Genomic DNA, 13,244 nt, shown 5'->3' with positions numbered 1-13,244 from the left:
CAGGAGTGCTACCTGCTGCACACACTTACACAAAGGGTCATGTATGGCTTTGTTTGATATTTGCCCCTTCCACTGCAGATGAACAGAAAAGGCCTAAGGCCCTGGAAGTCTTTTCTATCTTCCCAACTAAAGGCATTTTGGAGGCACGTGAAGGGGAGGCACCTACCAGAGAGATTCTGCAGATCAGCTTTGCTGCAAGGTACAGTTAACAGGACTGAAATTGTGCTGTTGACAGAGGTTGGGGCTGTTCAGCCTGGAGAGGAGAAGGCTCTGGGGAGACCTTAGAGCACCTTGCAGTGCCTAAAGGGGCTCCAGGAGAGCGACTTTGGACAAATAGCTGGAGTGATGGGACAAGGGGGAATGGCTTCACACTGACAGAGGGCTGGTTTACATTAGAAAGAACTTCTGCACTGTGAGGGTGGTGAGGCCCTGGCACAGGTTACCCAGAGAAGCTGTGGCTGCCCCATCTCTGGAATTGTGTAAGGCCAGTCTGGATGAGGGTTTGAGCAACCTGGGATAGTGGAAGGTGTCCCTGCCCAGGGCTTGGAACAAGATGAGCTTTGCTGTCCCTTCCAACCCAAAACATTCCATGATTCTATGATGACCCAAAGACTAATTTCTTTGTTCTGATTAGGGAGATGCAACTCCTGTAAAAAAAAAAAAAAAATCATTTTCCACTACAAATTATTTTTTGGAGGTTATCATGTGGTGGTAGGAAGTTAAAATAGTCAAGTCTGTCCTAGTTATTTCAGTGAGCTCTGAAAACTGCTGACAGGGAAATTTCAAGAAGCAAACTGTAGGTGAGTTGAGTTATTGTCATAACTTCTATCTCCTTGGAACACAATCCAGTGATTTCCATCACTGGAGCTACTGCTATCTCAGTGGGATGGTGCCTTGAGCAGCTGCTCTAAGCTGTCCCAGCTCAGAGCAGTGTTCTGGACCAGAAGCCTCCCCAAGCTCCTGACTGCCTAAATTTTTGTGGAATTCTGCTGAATATGCCTGAAGCACTTCTTTTTGTCTGACAACTATGCTAATCAGCATGGCTGAAAATGCCTGCAAGTACCAGAAAGCAAAGATGTTGCTGTATAGCAGCCAGCTCATCTGTAGGGCTTCATAGAAGAATTCCCAGCTCAGCAGAGTGTGGGACCAATGTGGCATTAGGAGATAATTATGTGCAAGGTGTGAAGTGATTTTTATAATTCACTTCCCCAAATCAGTGCTCTTCCTGCAGGGGAATTGTTTTATGAGAAGGAAAAACCAAAAGCTGTCTGGCAGAACAGGCATTTGCCTCAGGCCCTTATAACAGCCAGCACTTAGACACAGAGAAGTCCTTCACAGGAACAGTCTCAGGAGCACTGACTGGCATTAGGCTTGGGCAAGTTATGCTCTTCAACTTAGTGCAAAGCTACAGTTGTTGTAACCTTTTTGATGTTAATTTGCAATCTGGACTCCACTGACTGCCCCTGGTCTTAGGGGAGTGACAGAAACTTTTCCCTTCAAACTTTGTCTGTCACAGGGAGGAGTTTTCACATCAAGGCAGTGCAGGTGATACTCCCAGCAGAGCTTCATTTAATTTATTTACCTAAAATAGAATTTCACAAATAGGATGATATTCTTGTTCCTTTAAAAATGAATCCAATGTCTTCAGGCACAGACCTGACCAATCTTTTCCAATACCATGTACTGTACCCGTGGGACACAGCCCTATGAAGTGAGATTGTCACTCTTAGGACACCATTCTCCCCTTTTTCTCCACAAAATCATCTCTAAAGACAGGACTGCACACAGCTGTAACTGAACATTTTGCTGTGCATTTTAGGAACAACACTGACTATGAAGCTATTGTGACCATTTCTGGAATGCTGGAAGAGAAGCCTTGCAAGCTGCACCTCAGAGGGCGAGGAAAGCACCGTGGGAAGGTGCATTAAACAAGACAATGTGGGACAAATGTCAAGGTAACGGGTTGGATGCAGATGTGCCAGCAGCTGAGCCTGTATTTTCCTCTGTTTTAGTAGGGACTCGAATTTTAACAGAATGAAAATTTAGGTTATGAGGAAAGAAATTCTCATGGTACCTTAACCAGTCATAATCACACTCCGTACTGTTACTGTTATTGCTGTGGTAAGCTTAGCTTTAGTCACAGAACAAGGTTTTAAACTGCAAAGCAGCTGTGTAAGTCAGCCCAAAGCCCTTTGCAGAGCCCAGCATACCTTGAATTACAGCTGAAGACTGTTCATACCTTAAAGTACCTTTTGTTTTGCCTCATTTATTTGTTTGACATTAAAATGGACATGGACACATAATAAAAGCAAGAACTGGTGAATCGGCCAGCATTCCCCAGGCTGTTTTCTCAGTGCCTTACATGAAAAGGGGAAGAGCAAACTTTCCCTGGTCTCCTTGGAAAATTACCAACCTGTGTGCTTCATCATGCTTGGGCCTTGAGAACATCCCCTTCAGCGACAGAGGGAGGAACCCTTCTTCCTTTTCATTCTTTCCCCCCACATGGTTCCCATTTACTCACACTTCTCTTTAAATTATTTTAGTATTATTTTAGCTAAAGGTCGCTGCAATTCCCACTTCTGAGTCTGTTAAGTCTTCCACTCCCATTAAACAAAAAGGCTTTTGTTAATGCCTCTTTACCCCCTCTAAATAATTCCATTTTTTGGCTCTAACATAGGGCCTGTGTGATTGCTGGGTGAGACAGGCTACAGCATAGGATTGTGAAAATATTGAAGAGCTCCAACTCATCACGACCTTCAAACTAACAATCATCATAAAAAGGAAACAAATGTATTGCAAGAACCCAATTGTATTAAGTGCAAAAACAACAGTCAGGACAAAGAACTTCAGTTTGTTACAAATTTAAACCAGCAATGAGTACATTTCTTTTTCAAGCTGAGTTTCAATGATCTTCCTGTTCAGACAAGAGAAGAAATAAGGGATGACAAAAAGACACAAGATAGAACATGTTTGTATTAGTACTGAAGGACTGAGCTGTCACTGATGTTCATGTAATGCTTGCAGTAAATGTAATGCTGCAATTTGCTTTATGTTATTTAAGTAAATATGACTAAGCACAAGATTGTCCTTGGAGTCACACAAACTGATAATCAGACATGTATTGTAAAAGAAGGAATGGCCACATCCAAATTCCTGGCATCTAGCAATCCAACAGAACCTTTCTGTTCAGGCATTTCCTGTGGAAATTACATTCCAGTCCTTCCACTTTCCCCCACTGGAGGCTTCAGAGCAGCTCCACCAGCAGCGAGCTCCAGCCCATTCCCCCAGTGTAGGGACAATTTAAGACACAGACAACTTCTGACTGGGCTAGGACATACAGTTGTGAAGGCAAGGATGTCTTTGCTTCAAAACAAACTCTCTTAAACTTCTTGCAAAATGGTGAAACCTTTTAAGAAAATGCTGGAAAAGACTTTTCATGTGGACTGATGTTTTCATTTTGAGTAACCCTTTTTGCCAATTTATTGTACAAAAACACTGTTCCATGAACTACTTCTCTCTGGTAATATTCACAGAATAAAGAGATCAATTAAATTAAAAATCTTCATTCATAATCACCATACCAGGGCCTGTAACTGAATTTCAGATGAGCTAATTTCTTATGTCAGGAAGCCAAGTGCCAGTTTTGCATTTCCTCACCTTCTTAGCAGAGCTGTACCATTAATTCTACTTCACAATTTCTGCCTAAAATTTGTAGATCTAGTAACAAATCCCAGAACCCACTTGATTTCAGTGCAAATCACTTGCTATGACCAGGGAAGGCAGAGAGTGAGCTGTGGTGTTGTTCTGTCAGCACTGGAGCTCACTTCCCCGGGTACTCGAACACAGCCGCGGCGCCCATGCCAGTTCCAATGCACATGGACACGACTCCGTACGCTCTGAAATAGAGAGCATGTGGAAAAGACAGCTCAGGCTTACATCATCCAGGTAAAAAGAATAAAAATAAAGAATACAATAAATTTGAGCTGTCCAGGACTCTCCTGTGTCACTAGGAGAGACCCAGGGAATTCAGCTTCAAAGGCATTCAAGGGATAGAGAAAGCTTCACCCAAATGGATGGTTACCCCATCCAAGGGATGGGGAAAGCTTAAGCCAAAGTGGTTACCCCTGAGCCCGTGGTAGGTGCACACCCAGCAGGTGTGAGGCCAACACTGATGCTCAGCACTCACCTCCTCCCTCTACGCTTCAGCTCATTGAGCAAAGTGACGACCTGGCGAGCACCAGTGCAGCCCAGGGGGTGTCCCAGTGCTATGGCTCCTCCCAGGGGGTTCACCTTCTCCATGGGAATGCCCAGCTTTTCCACACAGTACACAGCCTGGAAAGACAGGAATGGTTTCATGGAGATGCTCTTGTCCTTTGTAGTTCTCAGCTCTCCTCCTCTAGTTCAGAGGCCTTACTCCAGCTAGACCATCCTTCTCGCTGGAAAGGAGTGGAACTGATCCAAGGCACAGAGAAGTGAGCTAAAACTGTCCACTTCATCTCAAACTGAGCCCACACACATTCAGACAGACAACCTGACAATAAATCACAGCCCTGGTGAAATGTTGCAAGTTGGTATGAGGGTACAATAGCAAAAACTACATTCTTATTTAGTGGACTTCTTTTTTCCTAATATTAAGCTGTATAAGCAATGCCCTGCTCATTTTTAGTTGAGGGAAAAGGAAAATAGTCTGCACATGTTATTAACATTTGGCTGAAGATGTAATATGTGGAACAAGTTAAAAATCTTAACCTGGAGACCAAGCTGAAATACATTCAGTTGCCAAGCAATGCAGCAACACAAACATGATGCTCACTCACCTGGCTTGCAAAGGCTTCATTAATTTCATATATATCAATGTCATTCAGAGTCAGACCTATGGGCCAGAAAAGTAAGGAATTAAAAGGAGGTATTTTTGCCTCATGACTGTATCAGATAGTAATTGCCTGACAGCCTCCCTCTATGAATTCCAGTTCTACTCCATCTGAAAAAGAAGAACCTCAGCTCCATGTGGGATATCTACACTTGAACAAGTTTATGTACAGCAGTGTCTAAAGACTGCAAAACATCACAGTTCATGGCATTGTGTCACTGACTGCTAAATTTCCTCAGATTAAGTGTGATTTCTCTGCAGAGGGATTAAGGATTGAAGGGTGTTTGGAGAGTGAAAGATAAAGCTGCAGGTGGGCATGTGACTGTAGCCAGGCCAGGCTAAATCAGCTCATCAGCTATAAAAGCTGTTTAACCCAATGAGTGTGGAAAAAATCCTACGTAAGATGACAAAATTGTAGAGAGAAAAAACATTAAAAACCAAACATAAAACCACCCCCCAACACATCGGTCATAATAAAGAAGAGAAAACAGCACTAAGTGAACACACAATCACTTACCACATGTCAACTCTTGTTGAGCCTGTGCAGGGATTTACTCCTGAGCTTCTCAAAGGTGAGTGAATGACAATTTACACACCAGTACAAGGGAAGAGCATTGCAACAACCTGAGGCAGGACCTCTTTTAACGTTTTGGATTTAAGTTCACTGTTCCAACAGCTGCACATGCTTGAATAATATAACCTTAAATCTCCATGCAGGGAGACTGATTGGCTTGTGTCAAGCACTGCCCGAATGAGAGGTGGTTCTCACCTGCCTTTTCCACAGCAACAGGGATGGCATAAGCTGGCCCTATGCCCATCACGTCGGGTGGCACCCCCACCACAGCAAAGGACCTCAGCACCCCCAGCACCGGCAGCCCCAGCTGTGCTGCCTTGGAGCGTTTTGCCAGGAGAACAGCAGCTGCTCCATCGCTGACCTGGCTGGCATTCCCTGTTGGAAGAGACCTGTTAACATCCTTTTTGTTCTAGTGAAGGCAGGTAAACCAGAGGAACAACACAAATGTAACAGCTGAGCTCACCTGCTGTAGTGCTTCCATCCTCTTTGAAGGCAGGTTTCAGCTTTGCCAAGCCTTCCAGCGTTGTGGAGGGCCTAATCCCTTCATCTTGGTGCACAGTGATTGTTTTCTTGTTGCCATCATTATCTGAAACAGTGGTCTTCACTGGAACAATCTCAGTTTTAAACAGTCCCATCTGCTGAGCTTTTGCTGCTCTGGTAAAAAACGAGTATGAAAGGTTAAAATATTTTGGAGGTGAACTGTAGAAGGACACCAGTTAGACAGAGAATGAACTAAGGTGGAATTTGGTATATCATCACTGAGTGGTGGTCAAGACAACAAGCAAATTCTTATTTCCATTCATGGGAAGACAAACTTTTTACCTCTACATCAACATAACGGGCATTGTCTCCAAATGTGGGTCACAGGATCACTCGTTTCTGAGCAAGATCCCCTTTCTGTTCTCATCAACACCTCTGTGCCTGACTGACCACCACCAGCCCCCAACATGAAGTTTTATTTGTCCAGGGGTACAGTCACATCACAACTGTAAGAAAATAAATGAACCCTGAACTAGCAATAGTGAACAACTGCCATGACCTGGCAGAATACAATTAAACCAGAATTAGCTCAAGCCACACAGATTTAATCTTTCCTATCAACAAGGTATTTTAAAAGCCTTCCAAATGGAGTTGGTTTAGAAGATTTACCTTCCAGAGGTAAATCCTTCATAGAGAATACAAATTGGAGACTAAAAGCTTGTTTTACCCCTTCATCACTTTGCAATTTTACCAATAAAATGAAAATAATTCAATGCTCCCAGGTAAGCGAGAATTAGAGCAAAGTGCTGAAGGACAGGTCAGTAACACCACAGACATCCTGAGACCAAGGCCAGAAAGTCACTTGCCTCATGTGAGCGTGAGGATCACATTCACATACCCTTTTGGTTATCAGTTCCATGGCAGTGAGAAAGGCTGGCATGCCAAGTTCCCTGAGCAGCAGGGCCGGAATTTAAAGGTTAACTACCCTGTGCAGTGGCTTCCTGTGTTAGATAAATAACTGGACCGGGCTGATGCTTAAACAGAGCTCTGAAAGCAATTTTAACTCTTTGATGGCAGAAACTTTACCCTATCACCTGCCACTGCTCTGCCAATACAGCCCCACGGATTCCGGGGTCAGTTGACTTTGGCAGTGATTTAACCCAAGAGGAAGGTTATCAGAGGCAGGACTGGGCTCACTCAGAGCCAAACACCTGCAGCAAGGACAAGCCACTCTTCTCACAAGCTCAGCAGCTCTCTACAAACAGCCACACTCAACTATTCCCTCATGGGAAAGGCTCCTTCTGCTGCCGCTCCCACGTTCAGGTTCCAGTGATCCTGAGCCAAAGTCACTACGAAAATACCTCACCATGCACTCATTCCAGAAACCTCCCTGAGGCTGTATCATAGAAACACAGAATGGTTTGGGCTGGAAGGCACCTTAAAGATCATCCAGTTCCACCCCCCTTGCCATGGGCAGAGACCTTTGGATGCTGAGACAAGCACTCACTGTTCAGGGTCTGTGTGCCCAGTGGTATTTGTGTGACGTCAGTCACACAATCCCAGTACAGCTCTGGACTCCCGCCCCCTCCTCACACACAACCCTGCGCAGGCACTGAATTTCAGTCTGACACCCTCAAGCCTCTTTGCTCACTATTAAGGATTGGAAGGCAACACAAAGGCTGCACTTCACTAGGAAGTAGCAGTGTGTTTTGCAGCTGTACATTTCTTAACTAAAAGAATAAAAAAATCCAAAAAGACTAACAAAACAAGCATTTACTTTTGTTGGGAAGCCAAGGCAAAGGCATCTTGCTTCTTCCGGGAAACTCCAAACTTCTCTGCGACATTTTCTGAGGTTATTCTGGGGAAAAAAGCATCACAGAATTAATCCAAGGACACATCTAATGGAGCTGCAGTTTGCTTCTACTAAGACCACATGAGGTACAAGCAATGGCTTTAGTCTCAAAGCCAACTGCTGCATTCTCAACTTAGAACTGCTGGCAGAAGCTAATCCAGAATCAAATCCAGAACCAGAATGAGGCTCAAATCCATTCTCCTTGCTCAACAAGCCATTGAGCTTAAGACAAGAAAATCTTTGATCAGAGTTGGTGATCTCTGCCCATTTCACATCATTCATCTTCCACCACAACCAAGGATGCCAGCACACATGGCTCCAAGCTCACCACATTCAGGTTGATTTGTAACTATGGTCACTGAGGAGACAGAGCATCTATAAAACCCTTAAACTGTGGGAAGGGGAAACACTTACCCCATAGGAATAAGGCAATCTCGAGCTTTGGGGTTATCCATCATGCTGGAACTGATATCACCAGGGTTATTTGCACTTCTGAGGGACATTGTTTCCACACTAAACACAAGAAAAATTTGAATTGCTCCATTAAGCCTGATCAAAACTCAGTATCCTGACAACATGCCTTCCTATTATCCCACAGAAACGCGGCTGCTAATTAGGAACTGGCTGAGGCAGAAGCTCTTTAATCATCAATTTAAGAATTATCATGAAATGAAAACAGATTGTGAGATTCAATTGGTTCTTGCTTCACTAGAACAGGATACCAATGTCAGCAGTTAATTTCTTGTGTTTCCCCAGCTAGGAAGGAATTGCTATGATTCTGGCACATTTGTCCTCAAACATAATGAGAAACCCAAGGTTCAAGGGCTGGAGTTTTCAGTGAGATTGTCAACAGACATAAAAATACCGCTCAGATCTTAAGAACAGGTTGGCAGCAGAAAAAGAGAAGTATTAAGCAAACCACGGCAAAGACATTTCAGTGAGTTGCACCATTTGTGTTTTGCAACACAGGGTGCAATCTTTGACCCACAAATGAATTAACACATTAAAGATACTCAAATTTACTGCAGAAATACAAAGCCATCACTTAAGACTTGTGAGCTTTTGTAAGGTCAGTCTAGATTATGAAGCCTACAATGGGAAGAGGGTTTGAATTCTACTCTGCACTACACAAATACCCTCATGAAGAATAAATAACAAAGAAACCATCCTGGAAAAGGCAAGCAGAAAGTAAGGCAGCTTGTAGTAAGTTCTATCAGCAATTTAAACTAGCTCTAAGATGGGACACTCCATCACTGACTTCAGCTGCATCTGCTCCTGAAGGAAGGCACAGGACCGGGTTTTAAGTAAGAGAAACCCCAGCAAGCATCTTTTATGTTGTCATCCACTGTTTCTCCACTCTGTGGAAGAGTAAGACCTAGGATAAACCCAGCTCCCAAAAGCTATTTGTAACTTATGGATTGTATGTCTTCATGGAGGACCCTGTAGGGCAGAGGCCAGAGAGCTTCCCACAACAAAACCCAGTGTCTGGCACACCCAGGGGTGCAAAGTCTGTCAGTCCCTTTAAGCACGTCTTGGTGGACGCTGCCAAGCAACTTCTTGAAAGGAGTGTGTTAAAGTGAAGGTGTCAAAAGCATTACACAAGTGTTGATCACACCAGGTGCTCTGCCTACAGCAGAGGAACACACCTGTCCCACTGAGCTCTTTATTTTGCAGCAGTCTGGGAAGGGAAGAGCATTCTCAACACCTTATCTTGCTCAATGTGTGTGTGCAGGTGCTGAGAAGTTGTAAATACAAACCTTTGACTAAGGACTAAAGGATAACTGTGTGCAGTAATAAGTAATGAAAGATTAGCACCATCAAGGTATAAAAAAAGAGAAACCCAGTATTTTAGCCTCAGGATTACTGAATAGCTTTTTTTTCACTTATTCTTCTGAAGTCACTGTGTATGTGGTCACTAGTATTCCCCCAAAAACTAACCTAGCATTTACATAATCCTCCAAAAAATAAACACTGCTAGTGATGTTAGGACTGAAGCACAGAACAGCTCGTCTGACAGCACAGAACACATCCTGTAAGTCTGCAGAACACTCATTAGCACAGGTAGGACATTAATTTCTTCATTCAAGAGAGCTACTGGTCTTTCAAGAGACTAGTTAATTGGAGATTAGCTAAAAAGCTAATTATGGCAAGCTATTGCAGAGGGACAGAGTGTTACCTTCAGGAAGCCTAAGCAAGCACTATGAAAATACTTCCTTACCCACAGGCCAAGCCAATGTCATATGATCCACTTCGGATGCCACCTGTAACAGCAGTGCATAAACATTCTTACTGTCATCAGGAGCAAAAGCATTTCCAGCCCAGCTGCAGTTTCCAAACACCTGAGCAGCCAGTACAGCCAAATGGGCATTTCCTCACCCTCCTGCCTGCCAGAGTGAGAGCCAGGTCAAGGAGCTGATGGGGCTGAGGACTAACACAGGGCCAGAGGAAACTGGAAGGACCATTCTGGAAGCTGCCTGATATGGAGGTGATGGTAGAACTTGTCCCCAAAAAACCAAGTTACTTCTCTAGGGATTAGCTCAGCCACTCGAGGATAGAAAAGTATTTAGCTAACATCACACTGAAAATTCCCACCAGCACAAGACATTATCATTGTTTTACTGCTCAGAGAGACTAGAGGACAAAAGGAATGAGCCCTTGGGTTGGGGCAGGCATTGACTCTGATGCCAGTGCCCACAACACCTACCAGCTATGTTGATAATGGCCTGTAGCCCCGAGGAGCACTGCCGGTTCACACTGGAGCATGGCACTGTCTCTGGAATACCACTGGAAAACAAGACAGTGTTGGCAAAGACTCAGTGATGAAACAAACCAACAACCCAAAGCTCTAAAGAATGCATTAATCCACTTGATTAGACTTTAACCCTCAAGTTCCAGGCAGATCACTTTATCCATTTCTTGATCTATTTGGTCCTGCACCAAGGGAAAGCAAAGTTCAGAGGTAATTTCCACACTTCATTTGCAAGTGGCTCCAAGTCCTGTTTCCCTATGGGTCTGTCTTCAGAACGTCCTCTGTAAGGAGGGCCTTCCCTGGGAGATCCTGAGCTCTGACCCAGGCCACAAACCCTGAAAAGCTCTGTAATATTCCTAATTATGGCAGGCTGTGCCTGCACCTCTCTAAAGCGGTAGTTGTGCAGTGACTGACAGAAGGAACAACAGCAACAGAAACTGGCTGAAATATTTGGAATCTGGGATCCAGCTCAGTACAAGCCACTGACCAACACTGGGCAATGCCAGAAAGATCTGAGCCCATCCATGGTTCTGGGACCAGACACAGCAGAGAGAAGTGCAGCCTCGCAGTGCAGAGAGGCAGCAGATGCAGATGGGAGCCCACAAAACATCACATCCCTTTCAGAGGCCCAACACAAGCAGCACAAACAAATTAAACAGCTTCACCTTCCTCCCCGTCCCTCTGCCCTCAGCATTCTCCAAGCGCTCGATCAAAGTCCAGTTTCTAGGCAAAAGGTGATTTGCTGTAACTCCTGGGAGTGCATGAGCCTCACTGCAACCTCTGACCCTGTTCTGCTCCATGGCCCAAGGAGGAGAATAAGAACTTCAGTCTGGTTGAGAGCTTACCTTAGAAACTGTGCAACTCTTGCAATCAAGGCGCCAGCTCCAGGCTGCAGCACATTCCCTGAGAGCAAAGACACAATTCCAGTCAATTGGCTGCATTCCCCTCACAGGCACTGAAGGGATGTTCCCATCACCACAGCTTGGTACTGCCCAGCACCAGATCAGAGCCCCACCACCAACAGGACAGGCGTGAAAACCGAATGCTACATGCTAACCCCTTCCAGCCTCACCAGACTTGTGAGTATCCCACAGGACATGAGGAGCCTGTCCCACACAGCTGTCCACACCAGGAGTTTCACTGGGCAGAGGCTGTCACTCACCCACACAGATGTCTCCCAGTACCTCAGGACGGAGGTTAACATCCTGGAGGACAGCTGTCATCACAGCAGCCAGCAGCTCATCAGGTGTCGTGTCCTAAAAGCACAGGGGATCAGCACCACCGGTGAACACCAGTAAGTGCCCTGTGACCAGTTCAGTCTCAGACCACTTCAGAGGGCTGGCATATGGTGCTAAAGCAGCTTTACTCCACTTCTCAGCTCATGGTGGTCGTTGTTTTCCTACCACAGCAGAATTACCAGCGTGTTTTTATCCCAGGTTTCCTTCAAGCACTGTAACACACATGCTGCTTTCTCACCTACCTCGGTTTTACAGGAACATGCTCTGCAGGGCCTTCAAAATCACACAACTACAGATTTATGTGACAAGACCCAGCAAATGGAGCCCCTCCATTTATTTTGTGAAAGAAACTGGGGTGATGCCTCAGCTGGTGGGAAGCACCACCAGCATGAGACCCGTTTGTTAGGATGGCAAGGAACGAGCACCCTTTGGGGTCATCCTGGCACCATGTTCTGGCCCAGGACTCTGTGGATGCCACCCAGGGAGAAGCAGGTTCCAGAAGGGTGGCAGGTCCGTGCCAAGCTGTGCAGATGAGGGACACACCGCTTGAAAAGCGGCTGCTCCGTGTGACAGGGCAGGTGACAGCGGACTGTGGCGGTCCCCGGGCTGCGAGGGGAGCTGGGGACCCCTCGACACAAGGCCCGACTCCTTTGGGGGATGCCACTGGCGCTGCCACACCTGGGCCACGCACCCCCAGCATTAAAACCATCATAAAACGTTGGGATTTAAACTCTTCCAGAACAGAACAGCTCCGGGGCGGTGTCTGGGGGTCAAGCAGGGGTCCAGCACCCGGACGTGCGAGGAGGGGAGGCGAGGAGGGGGGCACCCCTTTCCCAGTGGGGCTGTCCAGCACCTGTGGGACCCCACTCCGCAGGGGACAGGCGGGCAGGACCCCCCAGCCCGTACCTTGAAGCCGCCGCGGCGGGCGCGGCCGATGGCGGTCCTGCGGCCGTGCACCACCACCACGTCGTCGGGGCTGGGGGCCGACGGGGAACCCCCGGCACAGGGCACGGCCCTGGGGGCGGCCCCCGAGGCCGGCGCGGCCCCGGCCAAGTGCCCCAGCACCAGCTGCGCCCGCCGCGCCGCCGCCGCCATCTTGTCACAGGCCCGGCTGGCTCGCTCGCGTGGGCCCGCCCCCTCATTTGCATATAACGGTGGGATAGGCCGCGGCATCGGCAAATCCCCGCCCCCTCATTTGCATGCCCCGCCCCTGGGCTAACCCGCGCTCCGGCCCCGAGCCCAACAAACCGGCTACGGTAAAGAGAAAAGGAAAATAAAGGATAAAAAGGGGGCAGAAGAAAGGGAAAAGGAGGAAAACACAAAAGGAAACGGGGGAAAAAGCAGGGGGGAAAACAAAAAGAAAAAAGGAAAAACGGGAACAGGGAAAAGGGGGAAAAAAGGAAGAAAGGGAAAAAAAGCAAAAAGGAAAAGGGTAGAGAAAAGAGGGACAAATGAGGGAAGGGGGGGGATGAAGAGGAAAT

The 13,244-nt window shown here is 46.4% G+C and overlaps 2 protein-coding genes across 2 annotated transcripts in view; one reads left to right on the top strand and one right to left on the bottom strand.

Moving 5' to 3' along the window:
- The window catches only part of DLEC1 (DLEC1 cilia and flagella associated protein), a 33,461-nt gene extending 30,516 nt beyond the window's left edge, over positions 1-2,945 (top strand). Inside the window, exons 37-38 of the mRNA XM_042043552.1 lie at positions 79-199; positions 1,820-2,945. Of these exons, the coding sequence (XP_041899486.1) occupies positions 79-199; positions 1,820-1,928 (230 nt within the window). The 3' untranslated portion in view covers positions 1,929-2,945. The remainder of the gene's footprint in view (positions 1-78; positions 200-1,819) is intronic.
- ACAA1 (acetyl-CoA acyltransferase 1) lies at positions 2,792-12,951 on the bottom strand. Its single transcript, XM_042043556.1, has 12 exons — positions 12,670-12,951; positions 11,688-11,781; positions 11,371-11,428; positions 10,481-10,560; positions 9,995-10,037; positions 8,191-8,289; positions 7,702-7,782; positions 5,908-6,098; positions 5,640-5,819; positions 4,818-4,873; positions 4,187-4,332; positions 2,792-3,896 (listed from the first exon to the last, which is right to left on the bottom strand). The coding sequence occupies exons 1-12, from the start codon at positions 12,934-12,936 to the stop codon at positions 3,821-3,823; spliced, it is 1,371 nt and encodes a 456-aa protein (XP_041899490.1). The 5' UTR covers positions 12,937-12,951; the 3' UTR covers positions 2,792-3,820.
- Positions 12,952-13,244: the final 293 nt, after the last annotated feature.

This window comes from Corvus kubaryi, unplaced genomic scaffold (genome assembly GCF_017639235.1).
Source record: "Corvus kubaryi isolate FWS band 111438036 unplaced genomic scaffold, C.kubaryi_AGA036_p1.0 37398, whole genome shotgun sequence".
Classification (NCBI taxonomy): domain Eukaryota; kingdom Metazoa; phylum Chordata; class Aves; order Passeriformes; family Corvidae; genus Corvus; species Corvus kubaryi.
Note: the sequence above shows the minus strand (reverse complement) of the source record. Positions and strands in the feature narration are given on the sequence as shown.

Bases quoted from the DNA above. Each gene is read 5' to 3' on its own strand.
- ACAA1 (XM_042043556.1), bottom strand. From the start codon at position 12,936: ATGCCGCGGCCTATCCCACCGTTATATGCAAATGAGGGGGCGGGCCCA. The intron at 5,820-5,907 runs GTGAGCTCAGCT...CTCTTCCAACAG, and splicing joins GGATGGAAGCACTACAGCAG to GGAATGCCAGCCAGGTCAGC. The intron at 4,333-4,817 runs GTGAGTGAGCAT...CTGTCTTTCCAG, and splicing joins ATGAAGCCTTTGCAAGCCAG to GCTGTGTACTGTGTGGAAAA.